The following is an 18,062-nucleotide window of genomic DNA, read 5'->3' on the forward strand; positions in this document are numbered from 1 at the left end:
ACTAACATTTATTTATACACAACAAATGCAAACTTCCATGTTCAGTACAACACATATCATAGATCTGTCATGAAATCATCTACATCGTCATCCGAGTTCTCATAGGGTGGTGCTGCACGAGAGTTTGAAGACTTGGACGATTCTCCGGTTCTCTGATCCTATCTTGGAGGCCAAGGTTTGGGGGGCATAAAATCATCATCGTCGTCATCCCAGTTAACACAAGATGGTGCTGAATGTGGTGCGTTACGACTGGACGAACCTCTGGTTCCCTGATCAGGTCTTGGAGGCCAAGGTTTGGGGGGCATGAAATCATCATCGTCGTCCCAGGTAACACAAGATAGTGCTGCAGGTGGTCGAGTACGACTGGACGAACCTCCGGTTCGCTGATCAGGTCTTGGAGGCCATGGTTTGGTTGGCATGAAGTCATCTTGGTCGTCGTCGAGGTTAACAGAAGTTCGTGATGCAGGTGGTGCAGTATGACTTGATGAACTTCCTGATCTCTGTTCATGCGGACGCAAAGTTGTATTACCCGATGATCTTCGGCACCTCCTTCGTCTAGTTTGAGACATAGGGCCACCGAAGATTAATACCAATTTACGGAAATTGGGTATTGATTTGTTAATCAACTCCGTGTTCTCAGGAAAATCCTTGCATATAAATACAGAATAATATTATAGTTTCAAAAATATGAATTAAAAATACATTTAAATATTAGATCTGAATGAAAGTTACTTTAATGTGTATCTCATACACCTCTAGCCGTATCCATATCTTAGCAGTACTTTCTAAGAATCCAATAGCATTAGGATGATTCGCAAGTTCACATATACGCATGTATACCTTACGGCGTTCTAGCAGGTGTCCCTTTAGATCTTGCGTTGTAATACCATGAAACAGTGTGCAAACTTGAAACCCTAATACTTTGGCCATAACCATCTCTATCGTACCATCCGCAAGTGGATCCAACTTCTTTCTAAGCACAAGATCTTTCACGATATCAAGTATTATAGTAGATTTCTCTTCAGTCCAGAAAAAACCTCCAAAATTGGAGGCAGCCATGGCGAAATGCTAAAATAACAATAGCTACTATTATTCTAAGATTACGATCCAATATTTCAATATATAAAGATTACTTCTACTCTGATTCATAAGAAAATCACAATGAAAGGTCAAACGTTAATACCTGCAAATCATAGATGCGCACTTTGGCAGGGCTTCGCCGCTTTCCTTCTTCTCACCCCTCTCTTCTTTTTTCTATTTTTTATGGAATTTTAGATAATAGAATGAGGGGTGAGAGGGGAGGGGGGTTTAAATAGGGCAGCCCTGCCCTGTCGCCCGGTGGGGGGGGCGACCGGCCCCCCTGCACCACGTCCCCCGCCAGAGACATGTTCGAAGAAAAAAAATTACAGAAAGGTCCCTGTCGCCCGTTGCCTGGGCGACAGGGGGCCTGTCACCCCCCCCCCCCCAATGGGCGACAGGGGTCCATTTTTAAAATTTCTTGAAACCGCCATATAATTTTGAATTTTTGTATTTTTTAAAATATAAAAAAAGAAAAAAAGGCCCTATGCCGCCCTTTAGCTCGCGAGTCCACGGAAGCCCAGACCAACAAGCGAAGCAGCTCTCAGTAGAGATACAAATTGTACGGATATTTTCCGGCTGTATTCGAATTCGATCTGATTTGGAAGAGTTTTTATCTGTCCGTATCCGAGTATTAAATGAGTGCGTCTCTGTATCAATCGATTGAAAAATAGTTTATCCGTCAATCACCCTCGCCTACATGGCTACAACCCTTTCCCGAATGTTATTTGGCCCGCAGCATGCCGGTGCACGCCTGTTTGTGTAGTAAAGCAAAATATTGGGAAGTTTTCAATCCGTGGACTGGTAATGCTTTTGTTCTATTGGAGGCCTGTTTGTTTTTGGGCCTTGTTTTTGAAATTCAGTCCAGTAGCTACCTTTTTGTTTGAGGTTCTTTTTTATTCAGCTAAATGATACAAGACAAAATACCTAAAATAACAACGAAACAAAAGGTCACATTCAAAATTTTTGGACAAACAAAAATTTACAAGTAAAATTTTATTACAAGAATCACAATGGCTCAAATCGCTGCAAGTTCTATAAAATAAGACTCAAATCACATATGGGCTTAGAGTGATGCAACTCAAATTACACACATGTAACTTTCTATATAATAGATCTCATATGTTCCCTCTTCTCCTGCTGCTGCTAACCTGTGTTTCTTCATAACAGAAATTGACAGCAAGCAAAATGAATATCCAAGTATACATGATGTAAAATTACTCGACATAGTGTGTCCAGTTTCAAGAATCCCTTCTCCACATTCACATAGCTAGGGTCGACTCATGCAAGGCATTCAGGCTTAAGGGAGGTAAGAATTACAGAAGACACTATTACATAAGAAAAATTTAACCCTGCTGACAGGCCATTTTAGTATATGCAAAACACGGGTAAGCAGAACATGATCTAGATAGAGCCGAACAAGACAAGAACATACCTACAAGTAAAAGAGTTTCACAAATTCATGTCTCATTTTCAGAATCGGATCCTGATGTACTAAAAGATCACCACCGACAAAGTATATAGAGCAACGGTAACAAGAGATAATAGGAGCTTTATTACTTCAAAGATAGCTCACGGATTCTTTTTCAAATTTTGCATCATGCATCCAATTCCAGAAGTTATATAACAATTGACAGAGTCAAACACATGTGGATAATGGTAGAACCTAACAGAATAAGCAAGTATAAACACTCTTATTTGTTATAATTTGCTAGCAAAAAACAATAAAAAGAATTAAATTACAGAATTTGCAAGTAGTTTTACTTTCATAGACGCTACAACTACAAGTGAGGTTTTCAAGTGGCAACCACTGAACTTCTAGTGAATTGTCCAATAAAGACACATGATATATGTATTAAAAAGAAAGAAAAATGAGCCTATCTATAAAAAAATAAGAGATGCTGAAAAAATATAGCCAAGCTAAATTAAACAGCAGACATAAAGCTCGACACTTGTTAGCTATGTTTTAAAAAAAATTACCTGAAATTACGTAAGTCCTAGATGTGTGATTTATATACATTATCGTTAAGTTTTCAATTGGTCCTAATAGTATGTATATATTTACATGAGTGATCTTTCAAGCAGGCTAAGAAGAAAAGAATTGAGATTGAAAACCAATGGTCAATAGATCTGGAAGCACAAAGGACATGTCAGATAAAAACAAACACAGATATGATGAGATGAAAGCATGACAAGCCTAAACACAATAATATGGAAATTATATTTAACTACTTGGTCTTCATAAACAATACAAGCTAATAGTACTACTATATAACTTTACTGGAACAAATAATTCAGAGACATATAATCTACTATGCTATAAAATTACGTAGGAGTAATATGGAAATTACACAAACTTTGCCTATAAATTTAATACAACGACCATGCAAGTTTACCATAGAACCTGCTAAATGCACCATGCAATCTTCATTAAAAGACCCTCACTGGCAGGACCATCACCCTTGAGATAGAGTCCTAGGACACAATTGATATCATCAATCAAAAGAATAATAAACATATAGCACTATATATAAATTAAACAAAAAGCAAAGAGTTTATTTTTTACTTGTACATAATATAGTAATAATCTAACTTACATAGATTAGACAAAGTCTTATATTAACTAACACCATAATATTTCCCTAGCTTTTTTAAAGTCCCAAACAATGCCAGACAAATAATCTAATTTACATAGGTTAGACAAAGTCTTATATTAACCAACACCATAATATTTCCCTAGATTTTTGAAAGCCCCAAACAATGATAGACGAAAAATCGTTTTTACTTGCTACACAACATAGTAATAATAAGATTTATACAGCTAAGAAAAATATTGCCTTAATCAACCATAAATGAAACAAATCACAAATCACAGGAAATTAGTAGAATCTGGTTAAGAGTCTACAAATGGAACTTAATAGAACATCTGGTTAACAATCTAAAATTGGAACCTAGTATAACACAAACCGAACAGAATATGTGAATAGATAACTTCAATCCCTCCATATTGCGCACACGCGCACACACATATTCAGACATCTAGTTGAGATCCTTCCATGTGATGCGCAGACTGCAGACTAAATAGTCAAATATGTTGCATAAGTGGTACTGGCTAGACAAGGGACTATTATATATCCAAATAAATTATCAGTGACCACTTATTTAGAACACATGCCATTATTTCATCATCATGCACACAAAGAATCAGGGAAACAAAAAATTTAGAATTAGTATGAAACACATCACATATAAGCCAACGGCAAAACATCAGGAAGTTTGCATCAAAAGGCAAATGCAGGAACTTGCATTAAGGCGTCGGAAGGAGCGTTGCAAAGTAACTTTAAATAGCATAGCTATGGAAATTTGGCAAACAACATGAATTTCAGAGGCAACAAACTGAAAGAGACAGAAACATCCCAAAGGGACAGAACATACATAAAACACAACTACACAAGTGCAGAGGCACCAAACTGAATGCATGGGTTAGTTGAGAGGTCACTGATGCATCGCTTAATATGAATTTCAGAGGTTAGTTGAGTTTCTGATAAATCTTAATTTTTGGTCTTTCTCAAACATGAAGAAGTCCAACAGGTCATCATTGGCAAAAAGTATGAATAACCCAGAAATGGGAAATAAGAACTGGATCAATAATTCGACAAATTGCGAGCGATTACCTCCATGGGAAAGGAAAACTCTTTAAAGGAGGAGGAAGCGGCCATGGGGTTGCTGAATGTGGAGAGGTGGCTCAACATATCAACTCCGGAGCACATATGACATCTTGATAAAATGAACCCCTATATAGAAAAAAAACTGTAATCAGAGTATAAGATGCACATAAGGAATTTACAGATTTCACATCCTACGGAAAAGCAACCAAGCAAAAATCCACATATTTGCCTAGCCTCCCTTATATATCAATAAACAGTTTATGCAACGTACTACACATACAATCGAAGTAGCCAAAGCAGGGTATGCAGATCATAATTAAAAAATAATTATTTATTCAAATCACAAAGCTGAAGAGATGAAGTTGTATTTCTTTTAATAATAGTTAATAAATACCATAGCGGTCTTCTGTCATTTCAATGTTAAAAGTGTCATCTGAAATTCATTTGAAAAAAAACGGCAACTAAAATCAATTGAATGTTTCTTTTTACCTAAACAAACATTACCACACGTCAATTGGATAACTCTGCACACTTCAGTTCAACACTAGAGGTGCAAAATATATCAAATGTAAAAATCTCAAACATTAATATGATTGAATTGGAATCTAATTGAAAAAAAGGACCAGATGCCATATACAAATTAAATGGAGTATTGCTATGCTAACAATACAGCTACGAGGGCAGATACACATTAATTTGATTTTCTGATGAACTAAAAATGTTATAAGAGGGCAGAGTGCAAGTGAATTCAACAAACAGTTACAAAATAATAAAGATGTGACAATACAGTAACTGTTGACAAAGGAAAAGCAGCAGAAATTGATGAGATGTTGATATTAAGCTGATCTCTAGAAAATCAGCACACTACGGCGCTCATGAATGAATAAGCATAGACACAGATATGACAACCCCCATGGTTACCAAGCAAGCCATCATAACCAAGTAACAGAGCACATGCTGACCCTGAAATTCGTAGGTAAAACAAGAGGAAATCCTAGAATGGCACAAAATCCTATTACTCCTAGATCAGTATAGAACGAAATTAATCAACACATATCAGCCTATCAACCCCCTCACATGATCCCACGTACGCCTAATCCATCCACCATGGCCAACGTAAGTCCAGGAACAAGGTTCCCCTCCCACTGCCTCACCTCATCAGGTGATCTGCATCGGGGAAAAGGAAGGGTAAATGATATGACAAGTCGACAACTAATGCTGTATTGAGCACAAAATATCCAAAAGGAAGGGGCTAACAGTGCCGTACCTTAGACGAACTGGCGGAGAGGACAAGGCGTCCCTGCTTTGGATTTGCAGGGGCGGCAAGCTAGCCGCCGGTAGCAGCTCCAGTCAGGCTCGCTTTCTTCCCGGCGTCCTCGGCCTGGTGCCACAAGGTGTTCCGCCGTCCACGAGCTAGCAGATTCTCCCGCCTCCGCCGCCGATTCCAACGAGGACACTCGTCAATTCGTTCGCATTCCCCTCGACTGAGGGTGACAACAAAGATTAGGGTGGAAATGGAATAGACAGTTGAATCCCCCACAGCTCCACAGTCCAAACGGGTTGCTCACACGTTGCGGACCCGATAATAACTACGCAAGGCGGCGGGCGCTCAGCGCACATCCGTTGCCGATCCGACGACAGAGAACGTTGATTGACGGAAAAACAAAATATCCATCGGTTGACAAGGAGCAAATCTGGTATTCAATACATCCCTAGCTCCCAGCTGCAGCAGCCATGGCGACGACCACCGCCGCGCCGGGCCTCGCCGTCGCCGCAACCGATCCCATCCGCTCCTTCCTCTCCTCCTCCGCCGCCTCGGGCGACCTCGACGCCGACCTCCGGGAGCTCGCGTCCGCGCTCTCGTCGGAGCCTGACGTCCCCTACCGCTCCCTCCGCGCCATCTGGTGCGCCGCCCCGCCAGACGCCCGCCCGCCCCTCCGTGGCCTCCTCCGGGGCGCCGACTTCGTGCTTCCTAGCCCCAAGCCTCGCGAGAAGGTTCTCTCTCGTTCTCTTCATCCTTCGTGATGCTGGCTTTGTTCTGATTCGCCTGGGTTTGCCGCGCGGTTGGGTTGCAGAGCGATGAGCTCAAGGCGAGGCTGGAGAAGCTCCGGGAGATGCAGGAGAGAAAGGAGTACGCCGAGCTAGTCAGGGACGTTGCGCCGCCCAGCAGGGAGGACAGCCCTGAGCCCTTCTCATCCTACAAGGATCAGATCGGATTCGGTACCTACCAACTGTCCTATTTTCACATTTTTCTTTGCTGACTTATTCAGTTTATTTTTCTAGCCACATTCCTCTTTGCATAGCTGCAACCTTCGGATTGCTTATTCAACCGAGTACAGTTATTCCATTGAAGGAATGGGATGATGAACTCCCTTTGTTTTGTTCACCAGAATATGAGCTTTATTGGTCTGAGTCTGTGGGTCTGAAAAACTAGCTGTGGCACTAATCTATAAGCATGATCGCAATGCACGAACTTTTGTTTTCCAAATTAGAAACTGCATGGTAGCTTTGATGCAAAATCATTTTGGTTATCTGCAAAATGACTAGAGGCAGAAGTTTCATGGGGCTACTCCGCTACTTTAATTTCCACATGGTTTCTTTTCCTGCACGCAATAGTAGTGAAATCATTTAAATCCATTCTTCACTAGTAGAATGCACCGCTAAATAAACCCGTGGTGCACAATCAAGCATGATTGCGATAATGCAATACATTTTCAAATTCGGACTTCAGAGTCCAGGTTTAGTGGAGTTCTTGGTTTGCATATCAGTGTTCTGCAATAAATGCCTCTTTTTGTATAACTAATTATTTGTAACCACAACAAACACTTTTGTAACTTTGACTAACAATGTGTCCAAAAATATATTATCCTAATAAAAGAATTATAAATTGTTTGAAATTATTTTGAATAATGAATGAATAATGTATATGATGGTCAAAGTTTAAACAGTTTGACTGAAAACAAACTAGGTGGACCTATACTTGTGATTGGAGGAAGTAGTGAAAATGGATTAAGTTGTTGTAAATACGTGAAAATGGGGGCTTATGGGTTTTCAGCAAATTAATCGAGAACATATAAAGACACATATGCAGGATTTTGATTTGAATTTGTTTTTGGTGCAACTATTTGAACATTTAATAAGCTAAGGCTGAACTGCTGCATTTTGTTGGACCTACTCTACTTTCTTCTTTTATTTTCTGTTTGTCGTTGGTTCTTGTGGGAAATGTGATTCCTTTATCTCACTAATGGTATCCATCTATGTCCATTATGGAAAAAAAAGGACCTTTAAAATTTAAACAAGTGCAGGTGAAACTTATAATCAAGTTTTCATGAAAACTTAATATACTGGTGATAAACAAAAGCCTACTTCATTTGAACAATTATGCATGCCAATTGTATTGAAATCACACAAATGTATTCTTGACTAAAATGTATATGCAAACCAACAGTGCACGATCAACTGATGGATGTTGTTGGCTACTTTAAATTAGTCATTTCACCTAAAGAATTAGAACTTGCTTTGCATTTCTAGAATTACTCTTGATAGTGCATCATAGGCATGAAGGGCGTGCCTGGCGCAGTGGTAGAGCTTTCCACTTGTGGCCTGGCAGCCTGGGTTCGAACCAGCCTCCTTGCACTGCAAGGGTAAGACTGCTAGATAACACCCGTGGCCCTTCCCCAGACCCCACATAACGTGGGAGCACTCGCACTGGGTACGCCCTTAGTGCATCATAGGCATCAACCACTTTTCACTAAAAGGAACAGGAAAATTATGTTCTACTTCTCTGCAATATTTTGAAGCACAATTCTTTGGTTTGTCTGTAGCAACCCAGTGCATCAAGAATTATGAATTCATATTTCCTAAAATTGAGCCGAACTTAGTGTATCTGTGTGCAAAGTCATCATCATTCTTTTTTTAAAAAAAATCAGTGCATTTGTCCTTGTAGTATGCTGTACAGTCTTGAGCTCCGGCTAGGAATTTCTTGTATGGTTTTCATTGTCTGAACATCTCCTTTTTTTCAGGTCTGCATGTTGTTGTTATAATGTTTACAGGTTATTTGGTCGGATTTGCCATGTTCAGAGCTCTGTTCAACAATAGCCCTGTACTGGTAAGTCCATTAGAACACTGCATCTGGTACTAAGGCATGTAATACTGCAGCATGCCTCTTGTTTTTTGGAGACAGATGCTATCTAATGTAGACTGTAAGGCTGCGCATTATGGATTTTTATTCCTCATTCTCTTATTCGGCTGAAAGATTTGTAGTTCTTGTCACAACTCATTGATTGGGGAGGTTACCTTGTAGATATAGCAATGTAATTTCTTGTATACATTGGGCTGAATAGGCCAAACAGCTAGCTTTGTTTCTTCTGTAGCTGTAAACGTGTCTGTCTTATCCTGCTAAGATCATACCTCATGAAGTGAACCTTGTGGTGTTTCTTCTTTCAGAATGCTGCTGGAGGTATCTTAGGATTAGTCGGTGGAATGTTGGTGGAGACCATCCTTTTCATCATCAGATCATCAAGTAAAGAGTTGGCGTCTTCTGTTCCAATATCAAAGAAAGTTCAGTAGGCACTTGAAGTGCCCTCATCAGTTGGTGGTGGGGAAATGATGATAGGCCTTACCTTTTGAAGCTTATGGAGCATTTGTTTGAGTTCAAAAGACGCAATTTAGTTGATATCCAGTTTGAGTTTGTATCAAGAAGAAGAGGACAGGGGGATATGATTTCATTGTTTTTAGTTATCCAGGAGTTTGTACCTCGCCCAGTGACTGGCTTGCCGATTATTAAAGAGCATGCTCCTGTGCTGCGTCAGCATATATGTAAATGTAAAAACTACATGTAAGAGGCTGATATGTTTGAGTAACATATCATTGTTGAGTAAACGTAGTTGAAGTGTTTGTTTTCCATGACCGTGCATGTCCTTCACTAAAAAGGAGTTAAGTGTCACAAACACAGATGATCTAACACACTACCCCCTCTGTTTCATAATGTTTGTCCAATCTGCATATCTAGGCAGCATGATGTTTGAATAATATTGAATAGAATTATGTGAAATTTGTACTCGTTGGATAGATCAATAGTATATCCATCCAATGAGGCTAACAACTATCATGTTTCATCAAAATTTACATAGCTTAGCACCCTATAGAAACATTATGAAATGAAGGTAATGGAGGATTAGAAGGCCACCCACATGATGCTGAGATAAGTTTTAAACACGTACAACGACGTGCTAAGATGCAAGGGAGCCTTCCATCCAATAAACTGAAGCTACGGCCTAGAAGATTATCAATATTGATTAACACCAAAGCACAGAGCTCAAAAAGTGAGGGAGAGCTGATTATCAATATTGATTAACACCAATGCACAGAGCTCAAAAAGTGAGGGAGAGCTGTATAGACAATGCAAGCGAAGCACAGGCTTCACCTTAGTAGAGAGCCATGACAAGCATACACCGCACCACAAACAAACGACTTCAAGATGAGAGTGAACGGCCCGTTTGGTTACTCCTAGAACAACTAGCGCTACGAGGGAATCATGTATGCATGCAGTACTAAATAAATTTTATTTACAAAACCTCTTTACGGATGGGTGTAACTTTTCGCGATGAATCTAATAACGGTGATTAATCAATGATTGGCTACAGTAATGCTACCATAACTATCCTCTAATCATGCGGTCAAATGCCTCATTAGATTTGTCTCGCGAAATAGCGTAGGGATTGTGAAGTTAGTTTTATAAACAACATTTATTTAATACCCATAATTAAAGGTCAAAATTTACTACAGTAGCTTCTAGCTTGTGCTACAACAGCCTCCCCAGGACCCAAAGTCGACAATGAAGATCAGAAGATGTATGAAGCTTGGACTGCTGTGCCAACTCTATATCTCCATGCATTTGCATTACATGGTTAGAAACCACAATAATCAGAGTAGCTATACAGAAGTGGAGCACTTGTTTCATGTAGATTTTGTTTGAGCTCTAGTTATTTCTGTGGGATTCCTTACGCCTCAAAATATCTCTTTATGGTTTTTTTCTGAATTTTGGAAGCTGCTTATTATCTTCCCTCTTATTTATTAAATGTTTTTCCTTAGTTAAATTAAAATCCAGCCATGATATCCACTTTGATCAGGATCCGGGGCCAAAACTATATGGAATTGAAAATTGACAATGGACTTGTACTACAGAAGCCATTCCGCTAGTGACTATAGTACTGCTGCTCCATTTTCATTTTCATTGACACTATATGATTCAGTGTGGATGTCAACTATGAACTATGTCTGAACCTATATATTCACCGAATATGAGAAACTAAAATCTGTTCATGCACCTCATCATTTCTCCTCTTCTTCCTCTTTACTCTATCTACTCTCTCTTTTCTTCTTCCTCTCCTTCATCCATGGGGGCACTAGAGCACACCTAGACCCACCTGGGTCCACCCGTCCATAAATAAAATTGAGTAAACCGCAGTCTGAGCGATGGAAACAGTAAGGAAACAGGAAAATGAATATCCGAGATATCTAAATCCATTTCCATGCGTATCCGATCTATTTCCATCCTAGGAAAAGGAAACAGAAAGATGGATACATGAGATATCCGAATCCGTTTCCATATATATCCGATCCATTTCCATCCTTTGTGTTTGGTTTTCAACTGACAGACGAGGAAGTAGCCCTCTGACTGGTGGGCCCGAATGGTCATGGTAGGCAGAGGTAGTCAGGCTGTTACAATGCCCAGTTACAATGTTCTGGGCACAAGTGCCACTGTCTGGCTCGTTATGAGCGAGATATGTTTCTCTATGTCTCTGTAGATCGTGAGGTTCTCTGAACAACTAGGGCGTAGCATCACCAATAAACGCTCCAGGATGCCTGCTATGTTTGCAGGTGGATGCCGTGAGTCGGCAAGGCACTGCAAGGAATGGAATTGCACAAGGAAATTAAAGTCAGACGGAAAGAATAGTAGCTTTTAGGTTCTCGTCGACAAATGACAATGAATGTGTAAATGCTTTTGAGGGGCAAAATGCTTAAATGTTTTACCTTCACTGCAAGAACAGTGGCAGTGCAGTTCGTAATCAGTTTTGATGGAAGCTGGGCATCATGAGTAGCAGACCCAAAATCAGGGCTTATACAATTAGTTGCTTGATTCCCTCTGCCTGCCTCATCATCTTGAGAATCGTTACCTCCAGATGTTACCTGTCCGACATGATGATCAATTGTTGGGTGAGACTACAAGAAATTTAATTGCACGGAAGTCAGTAATTGCAGGGCAGTCATTGACCAACCTGCATAACTTCGTCTACCATTTCCCTGGCTTGTGATTGCAAGCTTTGGACGAATGCAGAACAGTACGACTCTAGTTGACCATAATGATCATCATGGTTTAGGAAATCTATAGATTGTACAACCCCATCAGAAGTACTCTCTTTTTGTGTCCTTTCACTATCTACTGAGTATTCAGCCTGCAAGTAAAAACAACAGTAAAGAATTGGCTCTGAGATGCCAAAGATCAGGCGTATTGCATTTTACAGAACAGACAAGGAGCGGTGTTATATGTAAATACGAAGTTAATTTAGCCTGTGTAAGCTCTGTTTTTTTTAACCTAAGAAAATGAAGTATGACTGAATAGAACCTCAACTTGTTGATCTGATGTAATGTCCAGACTAATGGGCAGGTCGGGTATAGAAACTTCATTAATGGTATGACCTCTGTTACCACTTGGTGTAAGCTCGGAAATGTGCTCCATCTTCAGTATGTTGTGCACATCATGTGAATCCAAAGTGCTCCTGACATTATCAGGAAGATTATCTAGCCAATTTGCAGGCATACAATCAATGTCCTGAAAATAAATACATTCAGTTATGCACGTCCTAATGTTGACCATCATACTGAGATTCTCAACAACATTGATGCAAAAATTTGTAAATTTAAAGTAGTTTTCCAAGTCAAAAGTAGAAACATGATCCCAAGTCATGACTTTCATTTCCATGGCGTCAATCATCTGGCCAAAAGTAGATAAGTCATCACAAACCAAATTGTATACTAACTATTGTTATATATTCCCTCCATTCAAAAATAAAATGGTGTATTTTTGTAACTGGCTTAAATACTGGGCATATTCCCAAAGCAAAATAATTGTGCTATCCCCTATATACTCCTTTCAAATATCTGGTTTTTCCTTTGTATTGCTAAAAACGCATATGTCCTGTTTTCTCAGATGGAAGGAATAACATGATCCTTGAACATTACGACAGCATAGCTGGACACCAAAACTACAATAGCTGACACTCATGGTCCGCACATGTACAAGGCAAAGGCTTGCCACTCATGGTTCGCAAGAGGTGATTATCGCCTCTTGTGTACACTGATGATTGAGCACTTATAATATAATTAACTTTCGATTTTTTTTGCAGAATGTAAGAAGCAAATTGTTGATTACTGAAAACAATGAAACTAGCAGAATTGTACCTTTACTAGATCAACACCAAGTTCAGGGTTATCAAACTGGACCTTGCAACAATCCTGCTCCACCGCCATCACTTTACCATCACAAAGTTCCCTAGAACATGGGTGACGGACGATGACCACCTGGCCAATTGAAAATGGCTGAGCTACGTCTGCTGGTAGAGAATCTAGTGAACCATCACTTAGTTGAGCATAGTATGTCCTAACTCCATTGCGATAATCCTCAAGCTGTTGTCTTTCCACCTTCAGAAAATTATCAGAAAAGCGCCGGGGCTTGCCACGATAGCTGCAGGAGAAAGTTCATTCACTGTAGGACTTAAACAATAAAAAATAACAAACTGAGGATATGAGAACAAATGTTGTTCCAAGGTTAGCTAGCTAATACCTTCGTACTATGCTCCACTCAGATCTAGCCAGCCTTGAAATATGCCTCAAATATGGATGATTTAAGTACTTTGCCAAATCATTATCCATAAACCAAGGAAAGTCAACAGCGCTGTAGAACCACTCATATGTACACCATCTGCGAAGCAATTCAGATGACAAACAATGCAGCAATTTTCTTGCCTGCAAACAGTCAGATTTAGGACTCTATGCGAGGACTAAATATAAATCTGCAACATTGATGAATTATGGCATACATTGTACCTGTAAATTATCTGAACCTTCATTGCATGATACATACATTTTTTTGCTATGCATTGTGTTTTTCATTTTTCTTGTTCTTGACATACTTATTTCAGGGTTTATTTCCCTTGGCACATTGGGGTACACTTCACCGGAAATATTTGCAGTTGATTACGGTAAATATCCTATTTTTACAGAGTCAGAATTTGAGGAACCCTCAGTGATATCAATAGCATCAACAACATTTACTTTTTCAGCAGGCACCTGCCATAAAGAAAGATAATGCAGATGAGAATTATCATAACAATATCCAAAGATATTAATATTGTAACAAAGGAGAGCGAATCAAAATTAACCAATAGTTAAGATGGCTTCAAATCAAATGATAAACGTGTAAGCACTGGACACTAGGCATATATTGCCAGATCAGTAATAATAAGCAATGACTTCCCAGTTCCAATGGACATCACCCAAGATTTTATGAACTTAGTAGGGCACAATCAACACAGATAAAGATAAAAAATGCAAAATAATAACATCTAATTGAAGAACAGTAGTGGAAGTGCAAATGCTGACAACATCAGCATGATTTGGCACAGAATACAGCTCCGTATAAAAAATTTTACCACTGCATTTAATAACTCGGTATGCGTTTTCTGCTTGGTCTTGGATGCACCGCATTCTTCAACTGACTTCCCTTGTTTAGATAGATCAAAAGGCGAATGTCCTTCATCCTTGCTCTCCGATAATGTAAAGTCACTTTCACTAAGTGCACCTGGATCAGTACAAAAGAGAAACAGAAGTGTAGGCAGTGAGTAACATGAATGAGATAATATACAATGTGAAAAACAAAACGAAGTAGGAGCTGTAAGGGAAGACAACCTGAAGGAATATTGATCTTGAGTTTTGACATCTTATCAGGCGCATTCACCAGACTCTCCAGCACGTCTAAGATGACCATATCATCTGCAAACATAATAGAATAGCCGTAGTCAAATATTTACACTGCTTGTCAATCTTAACAGTACCAATACCAGGTAAAAGTAAAACAAACAAGTAATCGAAGCCTTTCAACAATCATATATTCATAGAGCAGGAATCATATGACGGTGAAGATCCACTGAACAACAATCAAGTAGCAGAAGAAATGAACTTGATAACTGATCAATAGAGGAATAAAGTCTCCATAATGGACGTGTTCTAAGGTTGTATTTTGTTGACTACCTAATTGCTCTATAACGACTTGGTGCTAGAATTCCATCCTTTTTTTCTAGGTCGAGTTCCAATCTTATTCAAGGGTAGGCTGGATTAAACTTCCTGCTTTATCTTGGATTAAATAGTCACAAAAATCAGTTCATTTTTTATAACAACGATTCTGTATTAGAAACGCTATTAATACTCACATAAGTCCATCCTTGGTTCTAATCCCTGAATGAAATATTGGTATACTGAGGGCATACTTGTTAGATAAAAGCACCTAGAAGCATAAAGTGGGGTTTAGACTGTTTGCATGAACTATAAGACCCAAAAAATTTGCCTTAATGCAAAGGCCCCAGATAAATGGTCTGATCAGAGAAAGAGACTATACTCTAATGGAACTATCTATGATGACAATAGCGTATATAAGTATCATAAACAGAAAATGGAACTGTAAGCTAAGGGATTATTGAAATTTGTTATGACAATAATTGTGGAAAGGAACAGGATCATTGCAGAAAACTACCTGCAGAAATAAACTCACTGAACATATGCTGTTCTTTGAGTAATCCAAGAGGTTTATTCCCTTCTTTAACCGCCACCATGGTTTCATGCCCAACTTTACTGGTCCGGCCTCGGTTCATAGTTTGGTTCATTCTTCTTTTTCTCAAAGGTTGCTGATTCTGACATATCTCAGTGCCTCCAGTTCCTTTGGACTCCAAGAAAGTCTGGCATTCAACACCTTTGATTGCTTCCATGATTCTGGATCTTCCATCATGAGAGCACTCATTCATCGAAAAATCAGCACTATCATTATCAATCTTGTCATTATTACTTTTTGTTGAACTGATTGCATTTTTAAGTTCTGGTGTGCTGTCATCAATAGCATTCCTGTCTGTAGGAACTATAACTGGTATCCGAGGGGTACGATACCCAGCAGAATGACTTTGACTGTTCCTAGCCAGTTCTGAAAAAAACACTCAACTACTTAGGCAACAGAATTGTTCAATGTAAATGCTTCTCAACTTTTTGTTCAGCTAAGTCTTCTTATTTGACAATTTTCCCTCAAGAAACAGCCCAAAAGATCAATAAGGAAAATATAAAAATGATGACAATTTTCCATACAAATACTTGCCTCCATAATATCTTTTCTTAAAGGAAGTTGAAAATCCAGGAATTGTCCATGCATGATAGGAGTCATGAGGGTGAGGTACTCCATGTCCTTTATGCTGAGTAGCTTCTCCATGTTTTTTCGCCTTCCCAGGTGCTCTAATTGTTTGTCCATTTCCTCTATGACTTGGGGGTAATTCCTATAATTTCAGCCATAACAAGACAATGAAAATTCTCGAGTCGATGTGATCTATATACAGATTTTGCGTAAATAGATTAACAAAAAAATCGAAACCAAAGGGAACAAGATAGTGTGATATGGATCTGACAAGGAAGTTGGCTTCAGAGGAAGCCAATTTTACGTGTGTACACATCAAGATCGCTAGTTCCTCCTGTCACCAAAAAGCGACCTCGTATTCCAATTGGATAACTACACTAGGCCTAAGAAGAACAAACTAGGATGCAATACCCCAAGCCACTTCAGAATGTTGCTTTTAGGGTTAGGAAACGCATCACCATTGCACACTTATCTTATTTAATGAAGCTAACTTAATGTGGTGAAACTAATACACAGCAGTATAGCTGGGCTCATAAGAAGCAGAACAATCAGGACTCCAGCAGTGCTCATATTCATTACAATAAACTATGCACAGTGACTTCATAGGGTATTCATGTTTGCACAAGGAAATTACTGACAATTTAGCATACTTAGTAGAGAAGTAAAGAGTAACGCGAATGTCTACAAGCAGTAAATCCTAACTCGAGCTTACCCATTGCAATGACCAGTCACTAATGCAATAAATTCCATGGAAGTAGCTTGATGCTATGGAAGAGATAAGAAAGTCTGCCGATATAAAATATGACAATGTACAATAAATTGTGGTTTCAAACATGACTCCAAGCTGAACTACAAATTATGAACACATATTAAAACATGAAGTCCAGGTAAGAACAGTTGTTCAGATAGAATATACTTTTTATTATCAAAATATCGTCTTTAGTTTTGATGAACCCAGTAAATGGTAGTACATGCAAAAAGGAAAAAGGTAAAGTTTGCAAAAGAACACGAATACAATAACAATAGAATACAGTCATACAGACTCACCCGATGCGAAGTATAGAGAGCTTTTACCACATCTGGTGATTTATGACCAACCGCTGCACTGATCTGTGTATTCATATTCACCAAACAGCATTTATGCACTCAACAAATAGCTTTACCATTATGCCTCAAGAGTCAAGAGATACTTAAAAAATAAGGAAAATCAAAGGGAAATGGACAGCACATACCTTTTTCCAGTCTTTTTCATGTCGATGGTAGGCTTTATAGAAGCACATGAGCTCATCGTTGGACCATGTGGCACCTAAATCTGAGATTTTCCTCTTCTACAATACGGAAACATTTATTTTAAGACGAGAGCAGCTGAATGGCACATTATTGCAGAGTGAAATGGCATTCTAGAGAATATGGTACTACAGTTGCAGGCCACCATCTACAACGTATCAATTGATAATCTTCATGAAACTTCCAAAAAAATATATGTATATTTGCTTTTAGTTTATACCTTGGTTGAACTAGGTACATCCCCATGCTGCTGTAGATCCTCATATCCTTTTATTCTGATCTTGTTAATTTTTCGAGAAACTTTCACTGGACCCATCCAAACTGCCCTCGACTGTAGACTAGAAGTCGTACTGCTGCAATAGACAAATGCAAGATCGGTATCCAAAGCAGAAGTTAACAGAGAATACATAAGAATGTTGCTTACAAGTAGCATAACTTCATCCAAAATTCGAGGATTCGTATACTTGCTTTAATCTAAGTTAAGACGTTGTGCCAAGGTCGAATTAAGGAAGAAAAAAGATTAGCAGTCCATTTATTTAATTTAGTGGTTACATTGATCGGAACCTTGAACCAACTGC

The 18,062-nt window shown here is 39.0% G+C and overlaps 2 protein-coding genes and 1 long non-coding RNA gene across 6 annotated transcripts; 1 reads left to right on the forward strand and 2 right to left on the reverse strand.

Annotated features, from left to right (window-relative positions):
* Window positions 1-2,058: 2,058 nt before the first annotated feature.
* On the reverse strand, window positions 2,059-6,367 carry LOC120690224. The gene is made up of 4 exons (XR_005681655.1): window positions 6,013-6,367; window positions 5,823-5,912; window positions 4,752-4,871; window positions 2,059-3,552 (listed from the first exon to the last, which is right to left on the reverse strand). It is a non-coding gene; the product is annotated as an uncharacterized LOC120690224 (long non-coding RNA).
* Window positions 6,368-6,398: 31 nt separating this feature from the next.
* Window positions 6,399-9,648, forward strand: LOC120690223. Its single transcript, XM_039972809.1, has 4 exons — window positions 6,399-6,740; window positions 6,821-6,965; window positions 8,768-8,853; window positions 9,192-9,648. Exons 1-4 carry the CDS (start codon window positions 6,480-6,482, stop codon window positions 9,312-9,314), a joined length of 615 nt encoding a protein of 204 aa, XP_039828743.1. The 5' UTR covers window positions 6,399-6,479; the 3' UTR covers window positions 9,315-9,648.
* A 1,584-nt stretch (window positions 9,649-11,232) lies between these two features.
* Window positions 11,233-17,419, reverse strand: LOC120691577 (protein ALWAYS EARLY 1-like). Of its 4 annotated transcripts, none has more exons than XM_039974675.1 (10): window positions 15,556-15,992; window positions 14,715-14,798; window positions 14,459-14,607; window positions 13,854-14,096; window positions 13,591-13,772; window positions 13,209-13,491; window positions 12,379-12,579; window positions 12,026-12,202; window positions 11,781-11,936; window positions 11,233-11,652 (listed from the first exon to the last, which is right to left on the reverse strand). In XM_039974675.1, the coding sequence occupies exons 4-10, from the start codon at window positions 13,935-13,937 to the stop codon at window positions 11,482-11,484; spliced, it is 1,254 nt and encodes a 417-aa protein (XP_039830609.1). In that variant the 5' UTR covers window positions 13,938-14,096; window positions 14,459-14,607; window positions 14,715-14,798; window positions 15,556-15,992; the 3' UTR covers window positions 11,233-11,481. The 4 variants fall into 4 exon arrangements, 2 of the variants coding, with proteins under 2 accessions (XP_039830609.1, XP_039830608.1); XM_039974674.1 differs by having other exon boundaries at window positions 12,373-12,579; XR_005682307.1 differs by lacking the exons at window positions 11,233-11,652; window positions 11,781-11,936; window positions 12,026-12,202; window positions 12,379-12,579; window positions 13,209-13,491 and adding exons at window positions 16,165-16,339; window positions 17,245-17,419 and having other exon boundaries at window positions 13,636-13,772; window positions 15,556-15,996.
* Window positions 17,420-18,062: the final 643 nt, after the last annotated feature.

The sequence above is a fragment of the Panicum virgatum genome, chromosome 9N (genome assembly GCF_016808335.1).
Source record: "Panicum virgatum strain AP13 chromosome 9N, P.virgatum_v5, whole genome shotgun sequence".
Lineage (NCBI taxonomy): Eukaryota > Viridiplantae > Streptophyta > Magnoliopsida > Poales > Poaceae > Panicum > Panicum virgatum.